Source organism: Salmo salar, chromosome 02, assembly GCF_965601325.2.
Source record: "Salmo salar chromosome 02, fSalSal1, whole genome shotgun sequence".
In the NCBI taxonomy this organism is placed as follows: domain Eukaryota; kingdom Metazoa; phylum Chordata; class Actinopteri; order Salmoniformes; family Salmonidae; genus Salmo; species Salmo salar.
Genome location: NC_138292.1, coordinates 39,852,793 through 39,874,058, shown reverse-complemented (window position 1 = coordinate 39,874,058; position 21,266 = coordinate 39,852,793). Strand labels below are relative to the sequence as shown.

The 21,266-nt window shown below is 43.2% G+C and overlaps 2 protein-coding genes and 1 long non-coding RNA gene across 5 annotated transcripts; 2 read left to right on the top strand and 1 right to left on the bottom strand.

Moving 5' to 3' along the window:
* The first annotated feature begins 3,788 nt into the window (after positions 1-3,788).
* Positions 3,789-5,555, top strand: LOC106581701 (uncharacterized). Its single transcript, XR_014380961.1, has 3 exons — positions 3,789-3,989; positions 4,909-5,079; positions 5,447-5,555. It is a non-coding gene; the product is annotated as an uncharacterized LOC106581701 (long non-coding RNA).
* Positions 5,556-12,079: 6,524 nt separating this feature from the next.
* On the top strand, positions 12,080-16,198 carry LOC145850305 (tektin-B1). Its single transcript, XM_082969266.1, has 3 exons — positions 12,080-12,103; positions 14,017-14,160; positions 15,765-16,198. Exons 1-3 carry the CDS (start codon positions 12,080-12,082, stop codon positions 15,867-15,869), a joined length of 273 nt encoding a protein of 90 aa, XP_082825392.1. The 3' UTR covers positions 15,870-16,198.
* Positions 16,096-21,044, bottom strand: LOC106582803 (uncharacterized). 3 transcript variants are annotated; one of them, XM_014166257.3, is made up of 6 exons: positions 20,192-20,806; positions 19,842-19,901; positions 18,665-19,015; positions 17,826-18,065; positions 17,061-17,157; positions 16,096-16,572 (listed from the first exon to the last, which is right to left on the bottom strand). In XM_014166257.3, the coding sequence occupies exons 2-6, from the start codon at positions 19,894-19,896 to the stop codon at positions 16,509-16,511; spliced, it is 807 nt and encodes a 268-aa protein (XP_014021732.1). In that variant the 5' UTR covers positions 19,897-19,901; positions 20,192-20,806; the 3' UTR covers positions 16,096-16,508. The 3 variants fall into 3 exon arrangements, with proteins under 3 accessions (XP_014021732.1, XP_014021722.1, XP_014021741.1); XM_014166247.3 differs by having other exon boundaries at positions 19,842-19,947; positions 20,192-20,766; XM_014166266.3 differs by lacking the exon at positions 17,061-17,157 and having other exon boundaries at positions 19,842-19,947; positions 20,192-21,044.
* Positions 21,045-21,266: the final 222 nt, after the last annotated feature.

Sequence of the window (21,266 nt, the reverse complement as noted above, 5' to 3'; positions counted from 1 at the left end):
TGACCTCAACCCTATCGAACTCCTTTGGGATGAATTGGAACGCCGACTGCGAGCCAGGCCTAATTGCCCAAAATCAGTGCCTGACCTCACTAATGCTCTTGTGGCTGAATGGAAGCAAGTCCCATCAGCAATGTTACATCTAGTGGAAAGCCTTCCCAGAAGAGTGGAGGCTGTTAAAGCAGCAAAGGGGGGACCAACTCCATATTCATGCCCACGATTTTGGAATGAGCTGTTTGACAAGCAGGTGTCCACATACATTTGGCCATGTAGTGTATATACATAACTTACATACATTAAGTTATTCAAGTATAAATTACCATAGATTACCAAAATTACCTAAGGTTACAGTAACTTTAGTAAATTACCGGTAGCTTTGCAACCATACTCCTGTACAATGCATTATGATGCCGTGATAATGCATTGTAAGATTTGTCATAAGCATGTATGACTAGGCTACAGTATAGCCTAGCCTACTTTGGAAATCTGAACCTGTCACCGTTTCAGGTTAAGAACCACGAATGCAGAATACAATCTAGTCTACCAACTGAACTTTATTTAATTTTCCACCATTGCCTCAAATTAAATGAATCATAACAAACTGGTCGTAATGAAAATGGAAAGTGTACCCGAGTGCACTGAACCAGTTCAAACCTCCTGGAAAATATGGGAAGGATTAAAACTCCTAAAATCCCATTTATAGTCACATTTATCCATTACTAAGTCTATGGCGGAGTGAATCCTCAAGGAAACTCATATCTCTCTCCGTGGAACAGTCAGTGCACAAAGATGGGGTTGTGACAGTGGGCCAACAACCTCACATAACTGTCTGGAATGTAAAGTAATAAGCAGATCACATAAACATGTAAACTGCCGTCCAGAATTCATTCCAGCTACTTCTGCAGGCGTGTAGTGCTCTGGTAGTCCCACGTAGCTACAGGGTCTTTGGTGTGCATGTTTAGGGCTTTTCCACCATAGCTAACTTTACCCCAGGTTTTTCACATTTCATGCTTCATTTGATAGATGGGTAGGTTTTCAGTTACATTTACGTGGCAGTCATGACTACTACCGTCCTTCCTATTCTGTGTCGACCCGTTCCTCCCATGGAAAAGATTAGAAAAGGTTTACTTTCAAGCATTATGTAACCTTTTCAATTGATCATGACCAGGTTTCATACCCTACTATTTGACATAAGAAAACAAATGCAGAAACATCGGGAAGTGCTATAACAGCCTGTGTGCCCATTCTGGTTGGGTCATAACACTAGCAAAAATGTACATTTTAGTGAAAAGGAATTTCCCTTTGCTGATGGAAGGATCTAGACCTGTATACAGGTCTCTACAACCTTTGACTAACTCAATTCAAGCTGTCTATTTATGTTGGTAGGAATGGCCACTGCTAGTAGGAAGCCCGGTCAGCGTTACTGGATGACAGACTGGGAGACCAATAACAAGCTGCTCACGGACACGGCCGAGCACCAACGCCACCAATCACAGCAGACAAGGCAGGAGAGGCGGGCCCTGAGGCACCAGACAGCCTGTAAGGTACAGAGACTGAGAGACAGGGACTGCTATGGATGTCTGATGCCAGGCAGCAGGCGATGCATTGACAGAGATGATCAACTCATGTTCACATCTATACCCCATAATAACAAAGTAATACTGTGCGTGACCGTGGGCTCTTCTCCGTCTGTCTGACACGCTGGGATGAGAGTGACAGCTGAGACAGGCTGGGTGACAGGATCAATGTGGTCACTGAGCAGAAGGACAGACTGCAGTTCTGCGTACAGGCAATGGAGATAGAGATCTATGCTCTGACACAGGTCACTAATGCTTCATATGGCAGAAAATGTGGGAGAACTACTTAATGTTCAACTCCCTTTACTAACCAAAAACATAATCAACACGTATACTGTTGTACGCATGTCACAGAACACAATCTGTCAGTGTCCCTAATTTGTTAGCTTCAGGAACCTCTCAAATTGCTTTGGGAATCCGCATTCCACTATGCTATTTCTATGCACTGTTGTGTCGTCTGGTGCAGTAAACTCTACCTAAATCCTACCCTCATTAAGTAAACTAATCGTAATCTAATTATGCCTGAGGGTGTTATTATTGTTCTTTCTGGAAGTATGTGTGCTTGTTGACAATGAATTATAGCACACGTTTAATCATCCAGAGGCTCTACAGGGGCTTGCGAAGGTTATTCACCCACTTGGCATTTTTCCTATTTTGCTGCCTTACAACCTGGAATTAAAATGGATTTTTGGGCTGTTTGTATCGTTTGATTTACACAACATGCCTACCATTCTGAAGATGTGAAACAAACAAGAAGTTAGACAAAAAAAAACAGAACTAGAGCGTGCATAACTATTCACCCCCCAAAGTCAATACTTTGTAGAGCCACCTTTTGCAGCAATTACAGCTGAAAGTCTCTTGGGGTATGTCTCTATAAGCTTGGCACATCTAGCCACTGGGATTTTTGCCCATTCTTCAAGACAAAACTGCTCCAGCTCCTTCAAGTTGGATGGGTTCCGCTGGTGTACAGCAATCTTTAAGTTATACCACATATTCTCAATTGAATGAGGTCTGGACTTTAACTAGGCCATTCCAAGACATGTAAATGTTTCCCCTTAAACCACTCAAGTGTTGCTTTAGCAGTATGCTTAGTGTCATTGTCCTGCTGGAAGGTGAACCTCCGTCCCAGTCTCAAATCTCTGGAAGACTGAAACAGGTTTCCTTAAATAATTTCCCTGTATTTAGCGCCATCCATCCTTCCTTCATTTCTGACCAGTCTCCCAGTCCCTGCCGGTTCTCGGGGTGATGAGAGATGTTGGGTTTGCGCCAGACAGTGTTTTCCTTGATGGCCAAAAAGCTCAATTTTGGTCTCATCTGACCAGAGTACATTCTTCCATATGTTTGGGGAGTCTCCCACATGCCTTTTGGCGAACACCAAACGTGTTTGCTTATTTTTTTCTTTAAGCAATGGCTTTTTTCTGGCCATTCTTTCCGTAAAGCCCAACTCTGTGGAGTGTACGGCTTAAAGTGGTCCTATGGACAGATACTCCAATCTCCGCTGTGGAGCTTTGCAGCTCCTTCTGGGTTATCTTTGGTCTCTTTGTTGCCTCTCTGATTAATGCCCTCCTTGTCTGGTCTGTGAGTTTTGGTGGGCAGCTGTCTCTTGGCAGGTTTGTTGTGGTGCCATATTCTTTTCATTTTTTAATAATGGATTTAATGGTGCTCCGCGGGATGTTCAGTTTCAGATATTTTTTATAATAACCCAACCCTGATCTGTACTTAACAACTTTGTCCCTGACCTGTTTGGAGAGCTCCTTGGTCTTCATGGTGCCGCTTGCTTGCTGGTGCCCCTTGATTAATGGTATTGCAGACTCTGGGGCCTTTCAGAACAGGTGTGTATATACTGAGATTATGTGACAGATCATGTGACACTGAGATTGCACACAGGTGGACTTAATTTAAATAATTATGTGACTTCTGAAGGTAATTGGTTGCGCCAGATCTTATTTAGGGGCTTCATAGCAAAGGGGGTGAATACATATGCACGCACCACCTTTCCGTTTAAAAAATATATAATTGCTTCACCAATTTGGACTGTTTTGTGTATGTCCATTACATGAAATCCAAATAAAAATCTATTTCAATTATAGGTTGTAGGAAAAACATCAAGGGGGATGAATACCTTTGCAAGGCACTGTATTTCAGGCGTTTAGTACAAACTGTATTGTCAACCCTGTCTGTCTCTCCCTAACTCTCTCTCTCTCCCAGGTGAAGGAAGAGGTGGAGAGGGCCCTGACGGACACGTCCGTGCCCCTGGAAGTGGTAGTGGAGTGTCTGACCCAGAGAGAGGGCCCGCAGGGGGAGTGAGCTGGTCAGTGACCCCCTGCGGGGACAGCTGAAGAGGGAGGCCCAGATAATTGACACCACGCAGCAAGAGCTGCAGCAGCACATCAGCAAGGCCTTCGAGCAGCTCTGGTAAGCCAAGATAGAGATTTAACTGCCGTAGGTCTTTGGTTGTGTCTCAGGATATGGTTTCATTGATCCATGGAACATAAAGGGCTTCTATCTAACAGACAGTTGTGTTGCTCTTAAAAATAAAGGATAATGCGATGTGAAACCGAAACGGGTGGACGATACTGACAATTGGAGGCATGTGTGTGTGGTCTCAAATTTCATTTCACCATTGCTTCATGAAGACGTATTGCAGCAAATTTGACAGGAAACGTTAAAATTCCACTGTGTTCTGTAGAGTGTGTGCTGATGTATGCCTATAATTAGAATTTAGAATATTAGAATAGACGTTAACTATCTTATGACGGTGTAAAATGGCAGGCATTTTGGTCAGGCAGTTGGGCAGCCAGTGTTGTGATTAAAATATTGTGAAAGCAATCAATTTGAAGATTGTCTTCACAGTATTTTTATTAGCTAACTAGCCAGACAGTTTAATTGGAATGATTCCAATCTTTTTACAAAATAACTGCCAATATTCCATACAAACAAGGCAGTCAATCCACAGCCATACACTGGCTGAAATCAGTTGATGATATTTCAGAGGCTATTTATACAGAAAATGTGTCTAAAACACGTCAAAACTGTATTCATAATTATATGACAATATTTTAGGTTGACAATTCTATTACACAATTTCTGATACATCACATGCCTTTCTTTTATTTTCCTGCATAAGTAAAAGCAGGAAAGTATCACCTATGCCTCTATTGCCATTCATTCCATTTGGATTTCTCCCTGTCCAAAACGGCTGCCATTATCATACCGTTCTGGAACTTTGAGCGTTTATGACATATTCCCTCTAGTAATTTAATAGGATCTCTACCGATGTATGCTTGTTTGTCTATAGTTCTATGGGGGTGATACATCTAATTTCCCTTAACAGTGTAGCATCAATAAAGTTCATTTTAAGCTGCCTCAAGGAAGCCCACCAACAGCTGACCTTAGACCTAACCAACAAGAGTGAAGCCCTGGTTGTGAACCAATCATGCCTGTCACTTACAGACAGGTCACCTGACGTGTCCTTCAAGCCTGACCCCACCCACGTACCCACTAGGTAAGGATGGGAGCAGAGTAGTGCCTTGTCAACATGTGTAGAGTAAAGGAGATGATAATGAGATGATCATGAGTGAAATTCTACTGTATAGTTCTAGCATATTTCTAGGAATTTAGTTTTTCATAATTGTCACCACTAAATAATTTGTTTCGGTGTTCAGATATCAGAACACTCAAAGAAAGCAGAACACTCAAAGGCAGACAAATTCTCAGCCTTTACCTACATCTAGATTTATGGTCTTTTGTACCACTAAACCTCTTCTGATCCTCTAAACCTAAAACATTTTCTAATTTATAACACAGTACTTATAGTGTACAGTACTTACCGATGTATACCTGTGGCTGATTTATTGTCTTGTACCCTGCAGTGCCTCCACACACCAGGAGTCGGTGCAGTTCACCCACTACAACATGACCCAGGCTGAGGAGGCGATGCAGGCTTCCCTACAGCTGAGGGAGACCATGACCTATACAAGGATACAGGTAGCAGAGGACTGATCTAGGATCGGTTTACCCTCCCCAAACTAACATTAACCATTAGAGGTAAAAACACAAGACTGAGCTTAGATCAGTGTCTAATGGCAACTTCAACCTACTCCTACAAAAGAATGTGTGGGTGGGACTGTCTGTGTATTGGGGGAGGAGGAGAGGGATACATGTTATTAATAGCATAGGAGGTTGGGGAATGGAAACTGGGTAGGTGGGGGCTCATGAGGACACCATGAAGAGAGTATGTGTGGATGTACAGTCAGAGACCGTTTTATGCAGTATGGAAATTGGTTCCATTAGGCGTATAGGGCAACTCCCATAACAAACTAATAAAAAAATGGGTTGTTTGGTATTTCTAAGTGTTTTTGGACAGCAATTTAATAATACGCTTGCTGCCCATTTTAAACTGTATACATGCCTGAGGCTGGTCTAGCCAGAGTGGATACAAATCCCAGCCATACCCTATTCTGCATCTCCCTCATTCTCTGTCTCCCCTCTAATTTCATGCTATCCCCGTTTGAATAAAATGAAAATACTTGAAAAATAAATATATATAACACCGAACAAAAATATAAACGCAACATGCAACAATTTCTAAGATTTTACTGAGTTACAGTTCTCATAAGGAAATCAGTCAATTGAAATAAATTCATTAGGCCCTAGCAATGGATTTCACATGACTGGGAATAGGGGCTGGATTAGAAAACCAGTCAGTGTCTGATGTGACCACAATTTGCCCCATGCAGTGTGACACATCTCCTTTGCATAGAGTTGATCAGGCTGTTGATTGTGGCCTGTGGAATGTTGCCCCACTCCTCTTCAATGGCTTTGCGAAGTTGCTGTATATTAATGGGAACTGGAACACGCTGTCATGCAGTACATGTCGATCCAGAATATCCCAAACATGCTCAATGTCTGGCCTCAGGATCTTGTCACGGTATCTCAAATTGCCATCGATAAAATGCAGTTGTGTTCATTGTCCTTAGCTTATGCCTGCTCATACATAACCCCACCTCCACAATGTTGACATCAGCAAACCATACACCCTGTCTGCCATCTGCCTGGTACAGTTGAAACTGGGATTCATCCGTGAAGAGCACACTTCTCCACCGTGCCAGTGGCCATACAAGGTAAGTATTTGCACACTGAAGTCGGTTACGATGCCGAACTACAGTCGGGTCAAGACCCTGGTGAGGACGACGAGCATGCAGATGAGCTTCCCTGAGACGGTCTCTGACAGTTTATGCAGAATTTCTTCTGTTGTGCAAACCCACAGTTTCATCAGCTGTCTGGGTGGCTGGTCGCAGACCTTCCCTCAGGTGAAGAAGCTGGATGTAGAGGTCCTGGGCTGGCGTGGTTACGTGTCGTGGTTACGCGTCGCGGTCTACGGTTATGAGGTCGGTTGGACATACTGCCAAATTCTCTAAAATTACGTTGGCCTCCAATAGAGAAATTATGTTGGCTTATGGTAGAGAAATGAATATTCAAAAGGCACTCACACATCTGAGCAATCTTTTTTGCAGGTGCATGGTAACAGTTGAACAATATGAAGGAAATGGGAAAAACCGCACACTGCTCTTGATAGTATCATTGATCTTTAATAAGCTTACGTATCGGCCTCACGGCCTTCCTCAGAGCTTTACGTATCGGCCTCACGGCCTTCCTCAGAGCTTTACGTATCGGCCTCACGGCCTTCCTCAGAGCTTTACGTATCGGCCTCACGGCCTTCCTCAGAGCTTTACGTATCGGCCTCACGGCCTTCCTCAGAGCTTTACGTATGGGCCTCACGGCCTTCCTCAGAGCTTTACGTATCGTCCTCACGGCCTTCCTCAGAGCTACGTATCGGCCTCACGGCCTTCCTCAGAGCTACGTATCGGCCTCACGGTCTTCCTCAGAGCTTTACGTATCGGGCTCACGGCCTTCCTCAGAGCTTTACGTATCGGCCTCACGGCCTTCCTCAGAGCTACGTATCGGCCTCACGGCCTTCCTCAGAGCTTTACGTATCGGCCTCACGGCCTTCCTCAGAGCTTTACGTATCGGCCTCACGGCCTTCCTCAGAGCTTTACGTATCGGCCTCACGGCCTTCCTCGGAGCTTTACGTATCGGCCTCACGGCCTTCCTCAGAGCTTTACGAATCGGCCTCACGGTCTTCGTCGGAGCATTTGTGAGTTTCAAAAAATTAGCACCCTTATGTAGACCTAGCCCCACCCACATCCGTTCCACACATCGAAAGGCGTTGGAGGCGAAGGAAAAACGAACAAGTGCTACCAAATATAACAATATGCATTTCATAAATATTTGAATAAAGTGTGTAAAGACCCGCTAAAGCTAAAGAACACTCCGTAATGTTCACAACCACATATACTTTGAACTCGCGAAAAGTAGGAGGTGTGGTCAAGAAACACTGGCATATTTTATTATCGGACCCAGCTTTGCCGGCTGAATTACAAAATTCAGCACTTATTGTGTATAGGAGAGGTCGCAATTTACGCGATAAATTGGTTCATGCCAACTGCCAGCCACAAAAGAAAATCAGCCAGGCTCTTCTACGCCCTCTTCCAAATGGTAGCTATAAATGCAGAGGATGCGCACAGTGCAACAATATGATGAAGTGTGAATATTTCTGCCACCCACATACAGGAAAACGGTTCCAAATATATTACATTATTATGTGTTCCACCACCTATGTTATTTACATTATTGTCCATGTGTGCTGTGCTATGTAGGTAAAACCTCTCGTTCTCTCAAACAGAGAATCAGTGAACATAAAAGTTCAATCAGAAGAAACAACGGATTATCCAGTCACAGTACATTTTAATGACCTAAAGCATGACATTTCTACCTTTTTAGATTTTGTGGCATAGAGAAAGTTAAGATATCAGACAGGGGAGGTGACATTAATAATACTCTGAGCAAAAGAGAATGTTTTTGGATTTTGACCCTCCAGACATTATTTCCTAAAGGACTTAATGATGAAATGCCTATGTATGTTATGTTGTGAATATGAACATGAATTATGCTCCTATTTAAGATTACTCTGATGTTTTTCGTACGATGCACCCAATGATTAATGAAAACCTGCTCGGTAGGTCCATGTCCTCATTGTGGTTTTATAGACGTGTTTAATACGTCTTATTTACACACGTTATTCGAATATTTATGAAATGTATATTGTTATATTTGGTAGCACTTATTTGTTTTTCCTGCGCCTCCAACCCCTTTCGATGCGTGGAATGGATGTGGGTGGGGCTAGGTCTACATAAGGGTGCTCTTTTTTTTTTTTTAACTCACAAAAGCTCCGACGAAGGCCGTGAGGCCGATACGTAAGCTTATTATGGAGAAATGTATATTAAATTCTCTAGCAACAGCTCTGGTGGACATTCCTGCAGTCAGCATCCCAGTTGCACGCTCCCTCAACTTGAGACGCAGTGTGTTGTGTAACAAAACTGCACATTTTAGTGGCCTTTTATTGTCCCCAGCACAAGGTGCACCTGTGTAATGATCATGCTGTTTAATCAGATTCTTGATATGCCACAAAAAAATATGAATAACGTACAGTCCATAATTATTGTCAGTCTTGATAAAGATGAGTAAAAAGGACTGTTTAAAATAAATAATACAAGTATTGAGCAATATTGCATGCACATTTTCTGGGTGGAAATTGTATTATTTTATACCAATACAATTGCTTAGATAAAGAGATTGTGTTCAAAAACTAATAACTAAAAACTAAAATGGGGTTTAAAATTATTGGCACCCCTGTTTTCAGTACTCTAGCACCCTTCCCTTGTGAGGATAACGACACTGAGCCTTTTTCTAAAATGTTTTATGAGATTGGAGAACCCATTGTGAGCGATCTTAGACCATTCCTCTATAAAGAATCTTTCCAGATCCTTGATATCCTTCGTCTGCTCTTATGGACTGCCCTCTTCAAATCAAACCACAGGTTTTCAATGGGGTTCAAGTCTAATTGCTCCTGTAACTCGCTCTGGATAAGACCGTGTACTAAATGGCTAATGTAAAAGTCCATAGACTGAGATAGCAATTGCAAAATGTTGATTTTGTGGTCAATTAACCATTTCTTTGTGGATTTTGATTAGTGCTTGGGGTTATTGTCTTGCTGGAAGATCCACTTCCGGCCAAGTGTCAGTCTCTTGGCAGAGGTCCCAAGGTTTTGGGTTAAAATATCCTGGTACTTATTACTTGGTAAAAGTTGATGATGCCATTGACCTTAACAAGGGCCCCAGGACCAGTGGAAGCAAAATAGCCCCATAACATCAAAGATCCACCACCATATTTTACCGTAGGTATGAGATACTTTTCTGCATACAGTGCATTCAAAAGTATTCAGACCCCTTCCCTACTTCCACATTTTGTTATGTTACAGGCTTATTCTAAAATGGGTTAAATAAAGAAAATTCCTCATCAATCTACACACAATACCCCATAATGACAAAGTGAAAACAGATTTTTAGACATTACCTTATTTACATAAGTATTCAGACCCTTTGTTATGAGACTCGAAATTAAGCTCAGGTGCATCCTGTTTCCATTGGTCATCCTTGAGATGTTTCTACAACTTGCTTGGAGTCCACCTGTGGTAAATTCCATTGATTGGACATGCTTTGGAAAGGCACACTCTTGTGTATACACTACCATTAAAACATTTTGGGTCACCAAGAAATTTCCTTGTTTTTGAAAGAAAAGCACGTTTTTTTGTCCATTAAAATAACATCAAATTGATCAGAAATACAGTGTAGACATTGTTAATGTTGTAAATGACAATTGTAGCTGGAAACGGCTGATTTGTAATGGAATATCTACATAGGCGTACAGAGGCCCATTATCAGCAACCATCACTCCTGTGTTCCAATGGCACGTTGTGTTAGCTAATCCAAGTGGTGGGGGTGCTTTGGTGGTGGTAAAGTGGGAGATTTGTACAGGGTAAAAGGGATCTTGAAGAAGGCGGCTATCACTCCATTTTGCAACGCCATGCCATATCCTGTGGACGGCGCTTAATTGGAGCCAATTCCTCCTACAACAGGACAATGACCCAAAGCACAGCTCCAAACAATGCAAGAACTATTTAGGGAAGAAGCAGTCAGCTGGTATTCTGTTTATAATGGAGTGGCCAGCACAGTCACCGGATCTCAACCGTATTGAGCTGTTGTGGGAGCAGCTGACCATATGGTATGTACTGTAAGAAGTGCCCATCAAGCCAATCCAACTTGTTTGAGGTTCTTCAGGAAGCATAGGGGGAAATCTCTTTAGATTACCTCAACAAATTGACAACTAGAATGCCAAAGTTCTGCAAGGCTGTAATTGCTGCAAATGGAGGATTCTTTTTTACGAAAGCAAAGTTTGAAGGACACAATTATTATTTCAATTTAAAAATCATTATTTATAACCTTGTCAACATCTTGACTATATTTCCTATTCATTTTGCAACTAATTTCATGTATGTCGAAGGAATTGGAGCGCCGTGGAGCGCCAAGACAGGTTCGTGTCGAGGCACAGATCTGGGGAAGGCTTCAGCAGCATTGAAGGTCCCCAAGAACACAGTGGCCTCCATTAATCTTAAATGGAAGAAGTTTGGAACCACCAAGAGTCATCCTAGAACCCCCATCCTAACTGAGCAATCTGGAGAGAAGGCCTTGGTCAGAGAGGTGACCAAGAACCCGATGTTCACTCTGACAAAGCTCCAGAGTTCCTCTGTGGAGATGGGAGAACCTTCCAGAAGGATAACCATCTTTGCAGCACTCCACCAATCAGGCCTTTATGGTAGAGTGGCCAAATGGAAGCCGCCACTCAGTAAAAGGCACATGACAGCCTGCTTGGAGTTTGCCAAAAGGCACCTAAAGACTCTCAGACCATGAGCAACAAGCTTCTCTGGTCTGATGAAACCAAGATTGAACTCTTTGTCCTGAATGCCAAGTGTCACGTCTGGATGAAACCTGGCACCATCCCTACAGTGAAGGATGGTGGTGGCAGCATCATGCTATGGGAATGTTCATTGGCAGGGACTGGGAGAATAGTCAGGATTGAGGGAAAGATGAACGGAGTAAAGTACAGAGAGATCCTTGAAAACCTGCTCTAGAACGCTCAGGACCTCAGACTGGGGCGAAGGCTCACCTTCCAACAGGACAACGACCCTAAGCACACAGCCAAGACAATGTAGGAGTGGCTTCAGGATAAGTCTCTGAATGTCCTTGAGTGGCCAGATCCCGGACTTGAACTCTATCTAACATCTCTGGAGAGACCTGAAAATAGCTGTGCAGTGACGCTCCCCATCCAACCTGACAGAGCTTGAGAGGATTTGCAGAGAAGAATGGGAGTAACTCCCCAAATACAGGTGTGTCAAGCTTGTAGCATCAAACCCAAGAAGACTCGAGGCTGTAATTGCTATTTTAATTTCATTTTTTTTAAATGAAATCTGTATATGCTCGCGTGCGTGCCCAAAGAGCTCTAATTTCATGTCAACTGACCATAGCACCGGTCCAATTCAAGTGCCAATGGCGTTCATCAAACTCCAGGCGGTGCTATGATCAAATATTATATATGCTATAGCTCAGTATTTGTATTTATTTTAAACAGCCTTTTTTGCTCATCTTTATGGACATGAATGTATTGCAAATACGCCAGTAAGTTGACTTCAGTAACTGTTGTATTGGAATACTGGTGTAGGGGATTGTTTAAGCTGAGGAGGACATATGGGTTTATTTTAAAGGCATGCGTTAGCACTTGTTTATTTGGCTCAGGCTGAAGCGGTGTAAACTGTATCCGAAGAATATCATCCTGATCGATATACAGTACAGAAGCATTGAACAGGAACGGGAGTCTGACCTATAAATGCTGTATATCCTCTTTACGAGGGGATTGTAATGTGTGCCTGAGGGTTGGTATTCTCCCTCACACAGTCTGAAGAGGACATTGTCATCCCAATTTGAAAACATCATAAGCATTTTTGGGATAAGCTTTAAGGACTTGTTACTTAAAAAAACTGCCATGATTGCACTAGCGGTTCTGGGGGGAGGAGGGGGGGGGGGCAGTGCCCCTGTGACAACAATTTTGGACCCCGTTGTGGCCCCCCTAAATGTGGAGTATGAAATAATTTTTACATAACTAATTTTTGCTATCTTTCTTTTTTTTACATCCGTTATTAGACAGTGGCAACGATGATGATTATGAACATGGTCTTTTGCCTGCTAATTCCTGCAATGTAGTGAAGAAAACGATATGATAACAATAACGTCTAATGTAACTGGCCCCTCTAACAGTACAACTGGCCCCAGCTTGCCTCCCCCCCCAGTTGAAATGGTCTAGAATCACAACTGCATGATTGGCCATTTTCATGAACTGAAGTGTAACTGACTTAGTATAGCAACATCATCCTCTCCTTAGAGTGTCTCAGAGTAGGAGTGCTAATCTACTGTAGGATCAGGTCCATATAATCTTGTTCATTAGGATCTAAAAGGCAAGACTGATCCTATATCAGCACACCTACTCTGAGACTTTCTGAACAGAGTCCTGTTCATTAGGGCACACAATGGAAAATGTATTTCAATGCAAAATGCAAAATTCTGCTTTGACTAAATATTGATATTGAGGACAGACGTACAGTGAGGGGGAAAAAGTATTTGATCCCCTGCTGATTTTGTACGTTTGCCCACTGACAAAGAAATGATCAGTCTATAATTTTAATGGTAGGTTTATTTGAATAGTGAGAGACAGAATAACAACAAAAAAAACTCCAGAAAAACGCATGTCAAAAATGTTATAAATGGATTTGCATTTTAATGAGGGAAATAAGTATTTGACCCCCTCTCAATCAGAAAGATTTCTGGCTCCCAGGTGTCCAGAGCTAAGCCTTAGAAATGCTCTTGTTAAGCATTAATGACATGCATAGCTCTTACACCGGGTCCTTCTCATGCTATACATCCACTAAACCCATTAGACCTCCCTCCCCCCATCTCTCTGACCTAAAGCTGATCTCCCTTCTAATCAGTGCAGCACAGCCATTTTCCTTTGTTAGCGCCCCACTGGGCCCCCATCCATCTCCATAGACATGAATACCTATAGTCCTGGTAAGGAAATCCACTCCAGAGGCAATAACAATAGCAGTGTCTGGAATGCACAGGGAGAGATTAGATAAGGCTGGGGTCAATGCAGGGAAGGCAGATCGCCTAGGTTTCTCATGAATGTGTTATGGATCAGTAACGTCATATATCCAGTAGACTACAGTAGATCTGAACAAGAAGTGGAATTTATGAATCAGCTATTGTGTGCGAGCTAGAGGCTAGAACCATAGAGAGCATAGATGGTGATAAGATAGTATTGACTAGCATAGAAAGCAAAGTGGACAATTCTAGACGGCCTTTCTTAGCTGCGGGAGGTTTCTCCAGGCTTCTCAGTGCTGACTCTGCTCTTTTGACTCCGTCTGTCCCACCAGACCAGAGAGGAGATCACAGAGCTGTTGAGGGGCATCCATTGTCTGGAGCAGGAGCTGCTGCCTACAGAGTGCCCCCTGAAGCTGGTCCATACCAGGCTGGAGAATAGGAACTCGAGGCCCGGAGTGGACCTCTGCAGAGACCAGGTAGAATCATAATAATAGAATTACTGGAATGGGGAAAAAGCCCCTCAATCCAGGGCAATTTGACAGTACACTCACTATGACCGCTGGTCCCACAAGTCAAGGGAAATTGACATGTCTATTTTACTCATTCTATTTCTATGGTTGATTCTAACTTGTAAAGCAAGAATGGGTTTTCTTTAGTCCTGGAGGATCAGACGTTTGTTCTATGAAAGCCTGCACAGATTGACCCTTCAGAGGACCTGAGTTGTGGTAAAGGTTGATTTTGTCATGGAAAAAGAGCTGTGTCTCTGTTAGTCATATTATACTGAACAAAAATCAAAATCAAAACGCAATATGTAATGTGTTGGGCCCATGTTTCATGAGCTGAAATAAAAGATGCCATACATATTCCATATGCTAAAAAATCTATTTCTCTCAAATTGTGTGCACAATTACATCCCCATTAGTCAGCATTTCTCCTTTGACAAGTTAATCCATCCACCTGACAGGTGTGGCATATCAAGAAGCTGGTTAAACAGCATGATCATTACACAGGTGCACCTTGTGCGGGGGACAATAAAAGGCCACTCTAAAATGTGTAGTTTTGTCACACAACACAATGCCACAGATGTCTCAAGTTTTGAGGGAGTGTGCAATTGGCATGTTGACTGCAGGAATATCCACCAGAGCTGTTGCCAGAGAATTTAATGTTAATTTCTATACAATAATGTTGTTTTAGAGAATTTGGCAGTACGTCACCAACCCGCCTCACAACCACAGACCACGTGTAACCTCCACATCCGGCTTCTTCACCTGCGGGATCGTCTGAGACCAGCCACCCGGACAGCTGAACAAATTGAGGAATATTTCTGTCTAATAAAAATAAAAAATAAATGATTTCACCTTTATTTAACCAGGTAGGCCAGTTGAGAACAAGTTCTCATTTACAACTGCGACCTGGCCACGATAAAGCAAAGCAGTGTGACACAGACAACAACACAGAGTTACACATGGAATAAACAAACGTACAGTCAATAACACAATAGGAAAAAATCTATATACAGTGTGTGCAAATGAGGTAAGATTAGGGAGGTAAGGCAATAAATAGGCCGTAGTGGCGAAGTAATTACAATTTAGCAATTAAACACTGGAGTAAAGCCCTTTTGTGGGGAAAAACTCATTCTGATTGGATAGGTGTGGCTGCGCCCCGGCTCTGTCATGTGAAATCCTTAAATTAATGAATTTATTTTAATTGCCTGATTTCCTTCTATGAACTGTAAATCAGTAAAATCATTGAAATTGTTGCATGTTGCGTTTATATTTTTGTTCAGTATATAATGTGTGTCCATACCTTGACTGTGATCTCTGTAGGTGCATTCTGGACTGGTGGCAGAGGCTAAGCAGTTGGGAGCCACCATAGAAGTGTTACACTCACATAGACTTGGCTAGATTCTGCTGTATGTGTTATTGAGTTGCTATTACAGTGAGCACATCGTATATCCGCCTTGTACGACTCATTCACAGCATATTGAACATATGATGTGTTCACTTTCATAGCATATTGGCATTTAATGTAAGGACTCCCCCCACACCATCTAACCCTGTGTTGCTGTTCTGTGTACCAGGCACACTCTGCAGTCCCTAGAGGAGCAACAGCCTGTATGGGAGACGACCTGTCCAGGAAGCAGGGGGCCCTGGAGCTGGAGCAGCGCAGCGACCTCATCCGCTAGCACCTGGAGACCCTGTCTGAGTCTGAGACAGCCGTCCCCATGCCCGGCCTCACCAGAGAGATGTACTGATGAGGTGGACACACACATGAACTCACATACGCACACTTTTATTCATGGCCATAAATCATTTTGAAATTCACTATGTATAGAGCAGTTGTACTTTGACTCCCATTCCCTGACTGAATTGTGGATTTACAATAGCGATCAATTTAACTAAAGCCTCACACAGTTTAAAATGTGCTTTTTATTACAAAGAATACACAGCTAAATATACAATACGTTTATAATATACAAAAGCTACAAAATAAGGAATTTAATTTAAAACAGACTATTTTAGAGCATTATATAAAAAAATGGCATGTGTAGTTCAGTACAATGAGAGGCGGTGTAAAAATGATAGCGACAACAAAAACAGGCAACACACTGGGCAAAAGTTCCTCTTTCCATTTTTAGAACTCGTCAACTGGCCAACAAGCAGTTCACTCTCCACATTGTTCCAATGCATTGAAAGGTCATGCTGCTCACAGGGAAGGAAGCTCCTCCCAAAGTGTTTTGTACACCTACTGTCCTTTTATAAGTCCATCTTTGAGTAGGGGAGTATAGCGAAATAACTTGGGTACTGTAGTCAATGGTTCGCCATTACAAGTTGTCCTCAAAATGCTCCTGAAGCCTCTCGCCTCTGTTACTGTATCGCCTGTGTCTCCTAAACAGAAACCAACAAACTCTAATATGTGTAAATACAACAACACACTGTACATTTTTAACATTTTAGTCATTTAGCAGACACTCTTATCCAGAGTGACTTACAGGACCAATTAGGGTTAAGTGCTTTGCTCAAGGGCACATCGGCATATTTTGCACCTAGTCAGCTCGGGGATTCGAACCAGCGACCTTTTGGTTACTGGCCCAACGCTCTTAACCGCTAGGCTACCTGCCGCCCTATATTGTACTGACAGAATAAACAAAATAATTGTAATATCAACTGACAATGTCAAGCGTGCAATGCCTTGATGTGATATTGTAGCTTCCCATTTTGAGGTGCCCATCCATTCTCTCTCTTCCCACTCTGCAGTCTGTCAGCGACCTCCGTTTCCTTGCTATGTATGGCTTTATCTTACAGTATGTACCGTAGCTCAAAACAAAATGTGTATCTGCACCGCGTGACTAGAGTGTCAGTGTGTGTTACCGTACCTCCACAGTAGAAAAGCGAGCGCTGCTCCACAGACCAGCAGGATGATGAGAGAGACCACCGCCACCGTGGTCCTCTTGCCCTCTCTCTCACACGGCTCTGACGGACCAGACAGGACAAGGTCACAGCAAAGCAACATGGGGACATGTTATGGTGTCCCTAGGACAGCCTCGGAGTCACTCGAACTTGGCTCTCGAAATATGGACACTGTTCATACAGTATTAACATGAGCGCTACATAGGGCATACCACTCACACACACAGAGGCTGTACATTCAATGGATATGAATGGTGTGGGCACTAGCTTGGGCGTCGACTGTTTCTGCATTCAGCAATGCCTTTTGAGGAAAAGTTACCTACCTGTTCTGTCTGTCAAGGAGATATGAGATTTCTTACCCATGCTTTGCAGTACTATTACATAGAACATTGGTCACCGACCCTGGTCCTGTAGGAACTGCAGGGTTTTCTTACAACCTAGCACAACCACATCTGATTCAGCCTTGAGCTGCGCTAGCTAGCTAGAGGAACAGTCTGCATACACTGTAGCTCTGCGTGACCAGGGTGGGTGACCACTGGCATAGAGACTAACAGACAGATGGCTCATTCACACTATAGGGCCAACATTATTATTTCTAGCACGGTTCCATCAAAAGCAGTATGGTGGATGCGTAACCAGGCCGTGCCAGTGCAGCTTGGCTCGGTTTGGCCCTGTAGTGTGAATCAGGCATGAGAGACAGATGGGGTTAGTTAGTGCGTGGGGTTCCATACCTGCTGTGTAGGTGGCAGAGCTGTGGCCCAGCTTGTTGCTCACCATGCAGGTGAAGTGGCCACAGATGGGGGCGGAGGAGATGAACAGGGTCTTCCCATCAGCCGACACGTGTCCCACAGCATCGGCGATGGCTGCCCGCTCGTGGAGCCAGCTGAATTTAAGGTCTGTCCCCCAGGTCTCCACACAGAACAGGGAGGAGTGGGACACGTTCACTCTCACTGAGGGGTGGTGCACAGCCTCTGAGAGGAAAGACAAGAGACAGAGAAAAGAGAATGAGACCAGGTGTGAGAGAGGTTCGACTTGGAAGTTGGAACTGAAAATTGTCTTGAAGAGGAGAACGAGAGAGACAGAGGGTGGTTGCGTGGTGAAGTAACAGTGTGAGTTGAGCGTGTTGTCTACTGAGGCTCGGTGGTGGGGACTTGAGGAGGAAACGCATCAGAAACTTAGAAAGAAGACATTTTGACAGAGACAAATATAGAGCTTGGAACCATTGAAGAGGGATTGTGCGAGACAGTCGTTGGACTGATGAACTGAAATATTACCGACTCAAAGTTGAGTGTTGGACTGCAGTGAAGCATACATTTACGTTATAAAGACAAAGAAAGAGCTTAGGCAGAACTGACCCAACAGTTAATCCTCTATAAGAACATCACTCCAGAGGACAGGAAGGAATATCTAGGAATGTATTCAAAATGGCAACGTAATCAGAAAGTCTGTGTTGTCACATAACTAACACGTCATTATAGTGACATTTTAAGTAATACGTCAGCATAGGTGACATAGAACAACGGTTAAATGTCACTTTTGAAATATTCTACTTAGATGTTCACCGTCGTACCGTACTCCTTGACGGTACACTGTCCAGCGGTCTTGACGCCAGCCTGGTCAGTGACGGTCACGATGTATACCCCGCTGTCCGCCACGCCAAAGCCCTCCAGCTTCAGTATTGACCCCTGCTCCTCCAAACTCAGACGCCCGTCCAAGCGTTTTTCTTGACCGGGGAATGTAATCAACGTCACCTTCCCTGGAGTCTTTGCGTTCTCTGGCTCCCGTTCCCAGGTTATCATGGAGATCTTTTCTTTTGGACCGTGGTCGATCTGGACCTGGAGAACTAGACGTCCGGCTGGGAGTACATTGACTGGCTGCGGGGTCTGGAAGTGGACCGACATGCACTGGTACCCACAAGACACTGGGGACAGAAACATGATCATACGTTATTGTATTGCCTGTGGTGATTGGATATCAATACCTTACCAACCTTCGATGGAGCCTGATGGTGAGAGAAATTTGAGGAAGGGCTCATTGTAATGGCAGGAGTGGAATGAAATGGCCATTTCAATGAGCCTGTCCTCCGATTTTAAAATGACACCAGCCTCCACTGCTAACCACTGATACGGTTGGTTTCTATGTTTTTCATGTCTTAGCACATGATTTCTTACATTTATATTTAGTATGAAGTGAAGAGGACTTTCATCGGGTAGTCAAACAGTGACTACAGAGAGCACATGACAGTTCTGCCTGATGTGATGTTTGTCAAGCTTTGTTGTTACATGACTAACCCTCTGTGGAAACCTCCATCTAACACAAAGGGAAGTTTACATCTCTTACAGGGAAAGACATTTCCTCAGAAGACACAGATTGAAACACACCCTATTGTCTCAATCACCTTAGATGGCCAGAGTTGCACACTCCTTGGCTCGGTCTAGACATATACAATAGTACTGTATTCCTTGGCTTTGAACTCAAACCGTTTTCTTTCAGAAGTGCGATGCAAGCAACTACAACATAGGTGCACTGAAGACAGTATATCACACACAAACTGAAAATCTCGACACCCAGAACCAAATGTTAAGGCTGTCACGTGAGACTACTGATAATGTATCAGTTCAATACTAATATGGTACATACACAAATGGCCAAATAGAGCAGTCAAATACACTGCGCCTGGTTGCACCAATACACTTAGATACAGTAGTGTGACATTTTTATGTATCATGTTGCACAGAAGCACTTACACAAGAGCAGAGGTAGCAAAGAGAGGCTCCAGGAGAGACAGTGTTGCAGCCTCATGGCACCTGAGAGAGGGAGAGAGAGAATAACAGACTGACAGACAGTCTGAGACTGAGAAAGGGAGAGAGAAAGAGAGAGAGAGAGGGGAATAACAGACTGAGGACGTTTGTCTTGGATGGTTCCCATGACCTCTCTGATAAGAGACCGATAGAGACCCAGTTTTCCAAAGAAGTCATTGTTTCACTTCCTTTTCAATGTCTGACTTAGTAGCTTGCCTTAAGTAACCGGTCTATATTTATGCATAGACAATGACTTGCACTGGATCAAAGTCAGCAGCAGTTTGAAATTCACTTACCTTCCCAACTGTACAATGGATTATGAGTCAGAGATTATGAGTCTGGAAGTGGCAGGAGGTGCATTCATTCAAAAGGAAGCCCACTTTTCAGGGGTAGGGCACAGCACGCCAGGAAGCTTGGATGCAGTTTTGTAATAGAAAAACAAAAAAATCCTTACGCAAATAGAACAGAAAAATGTCAACCATCAAAAACAACCCAAAGAAAGAGGCTGGAGTGAACTAAAAGTTGCTCTGATAGATTGCAGTCTGGTGCAGGACTTTGTACTCGCAGCCCTTCCCTGTGTGAGGTCCAGCCAGTTAGGTACTTAGACGTCACCTTGTTTTGAAGCTGTGCAATTTCCTCTTTCCCTTTCCTGTACAATAAATGCCACTACTCAGCTGTGTTTAAACAAGTGGATTCTATTGTATTCTGTTGTAAAATGATCACACTGATTATCACTCCTCCCCCCTCCATCTGTTTGTGTCCAAGCACCCTCTCAAATGCCAATGCAACAAATCATATTGTCCGGACACATACTTTGACACCAAGGTTTGAACACAATAATCAAATAGAAAAGTAAATAAAATTAGAATAGCATTCTCTCAAGGGAAAGTTAACAATGTTGGAATGCTTTGTTCAAAAATGTGTTTTGTAGTTTTGTGGTGTTTTTCCATTATTATTCAGGTTATGATGATGGATTTTTCTATAACAATATCAAGCTATTCCTTATTTTTTTTACATTTCCTGTTGAAAAACAATATACGACGTATGAATTCAGTAAGTATGAATACAGTTAAGTACACACACTTAAGGGTAACAAACTTGATGTAGTAGGCTATTCAAGGAGTTGGTCTGATGGTGCCCTCTGATGTCATCGGCCTCCCCCTTGCTTGCAGAAACAATAGAGGAGCAATAGAGAACAATGCAGAAAGGCCCACCCCCCACTTGTGCCATGTCATAAGCGTACCTGGACCACCTAGTGCCTTTTAAGTAAATCAGGTGCAAAGGAGACTGGAGTGCAACTTTAATTTCGTATTGTTAATTTGCAAAAACAATTAACAATACGGTAAAGTATTTTCAATTCACGTTCTCTGT

Excerpts from the sequence above, each read along its gene's own strand:
- LOC145850305 (XM_082969266.1), top strand. The coding sequence starts at position 12,080 with ATGGCGTTCATCAAACTCCAGGCG. Across the intron at positions 12,104-14,016 it reads CGTTCATCAAACTCCAGGCG|ACCAGAGAGGAGATCACAGA; the intron begins GTGCTATGATCA and ends CTGTCCCACCAG. Across the intron at positions 14,161-15,764 it reads TGGACCTCTGCAGAGACCAG|GCACACTCTGCAGTCCCTAG; the intron begins GTAGAATCATAA and ends TCTGTGTACCAG.
- LOC106582803 (XM_014166257.3), bottom strand. The coding sequence starts at position 19,896 with ATGAGGCTGCAACACTGTCTCTCCTGGAGCCTCTCTTTGCTACCTCTG. Across the intron at positions 18,066-18,664 it reads GTGTACCGTCAAGGAGTACG|AGGCTGTGCACCACCCCTCA; the intron begins GTACGACGGTGA and ends CTTTCCTCTCAG. Across the intron at positions 16,573-17,060 it reads CTCGCTTTTCTACTGTGGAG|GAGACACAGGCGATACAGTA; the intron begins GTACGGTAACAC and ends GTTTCTGTTTAG.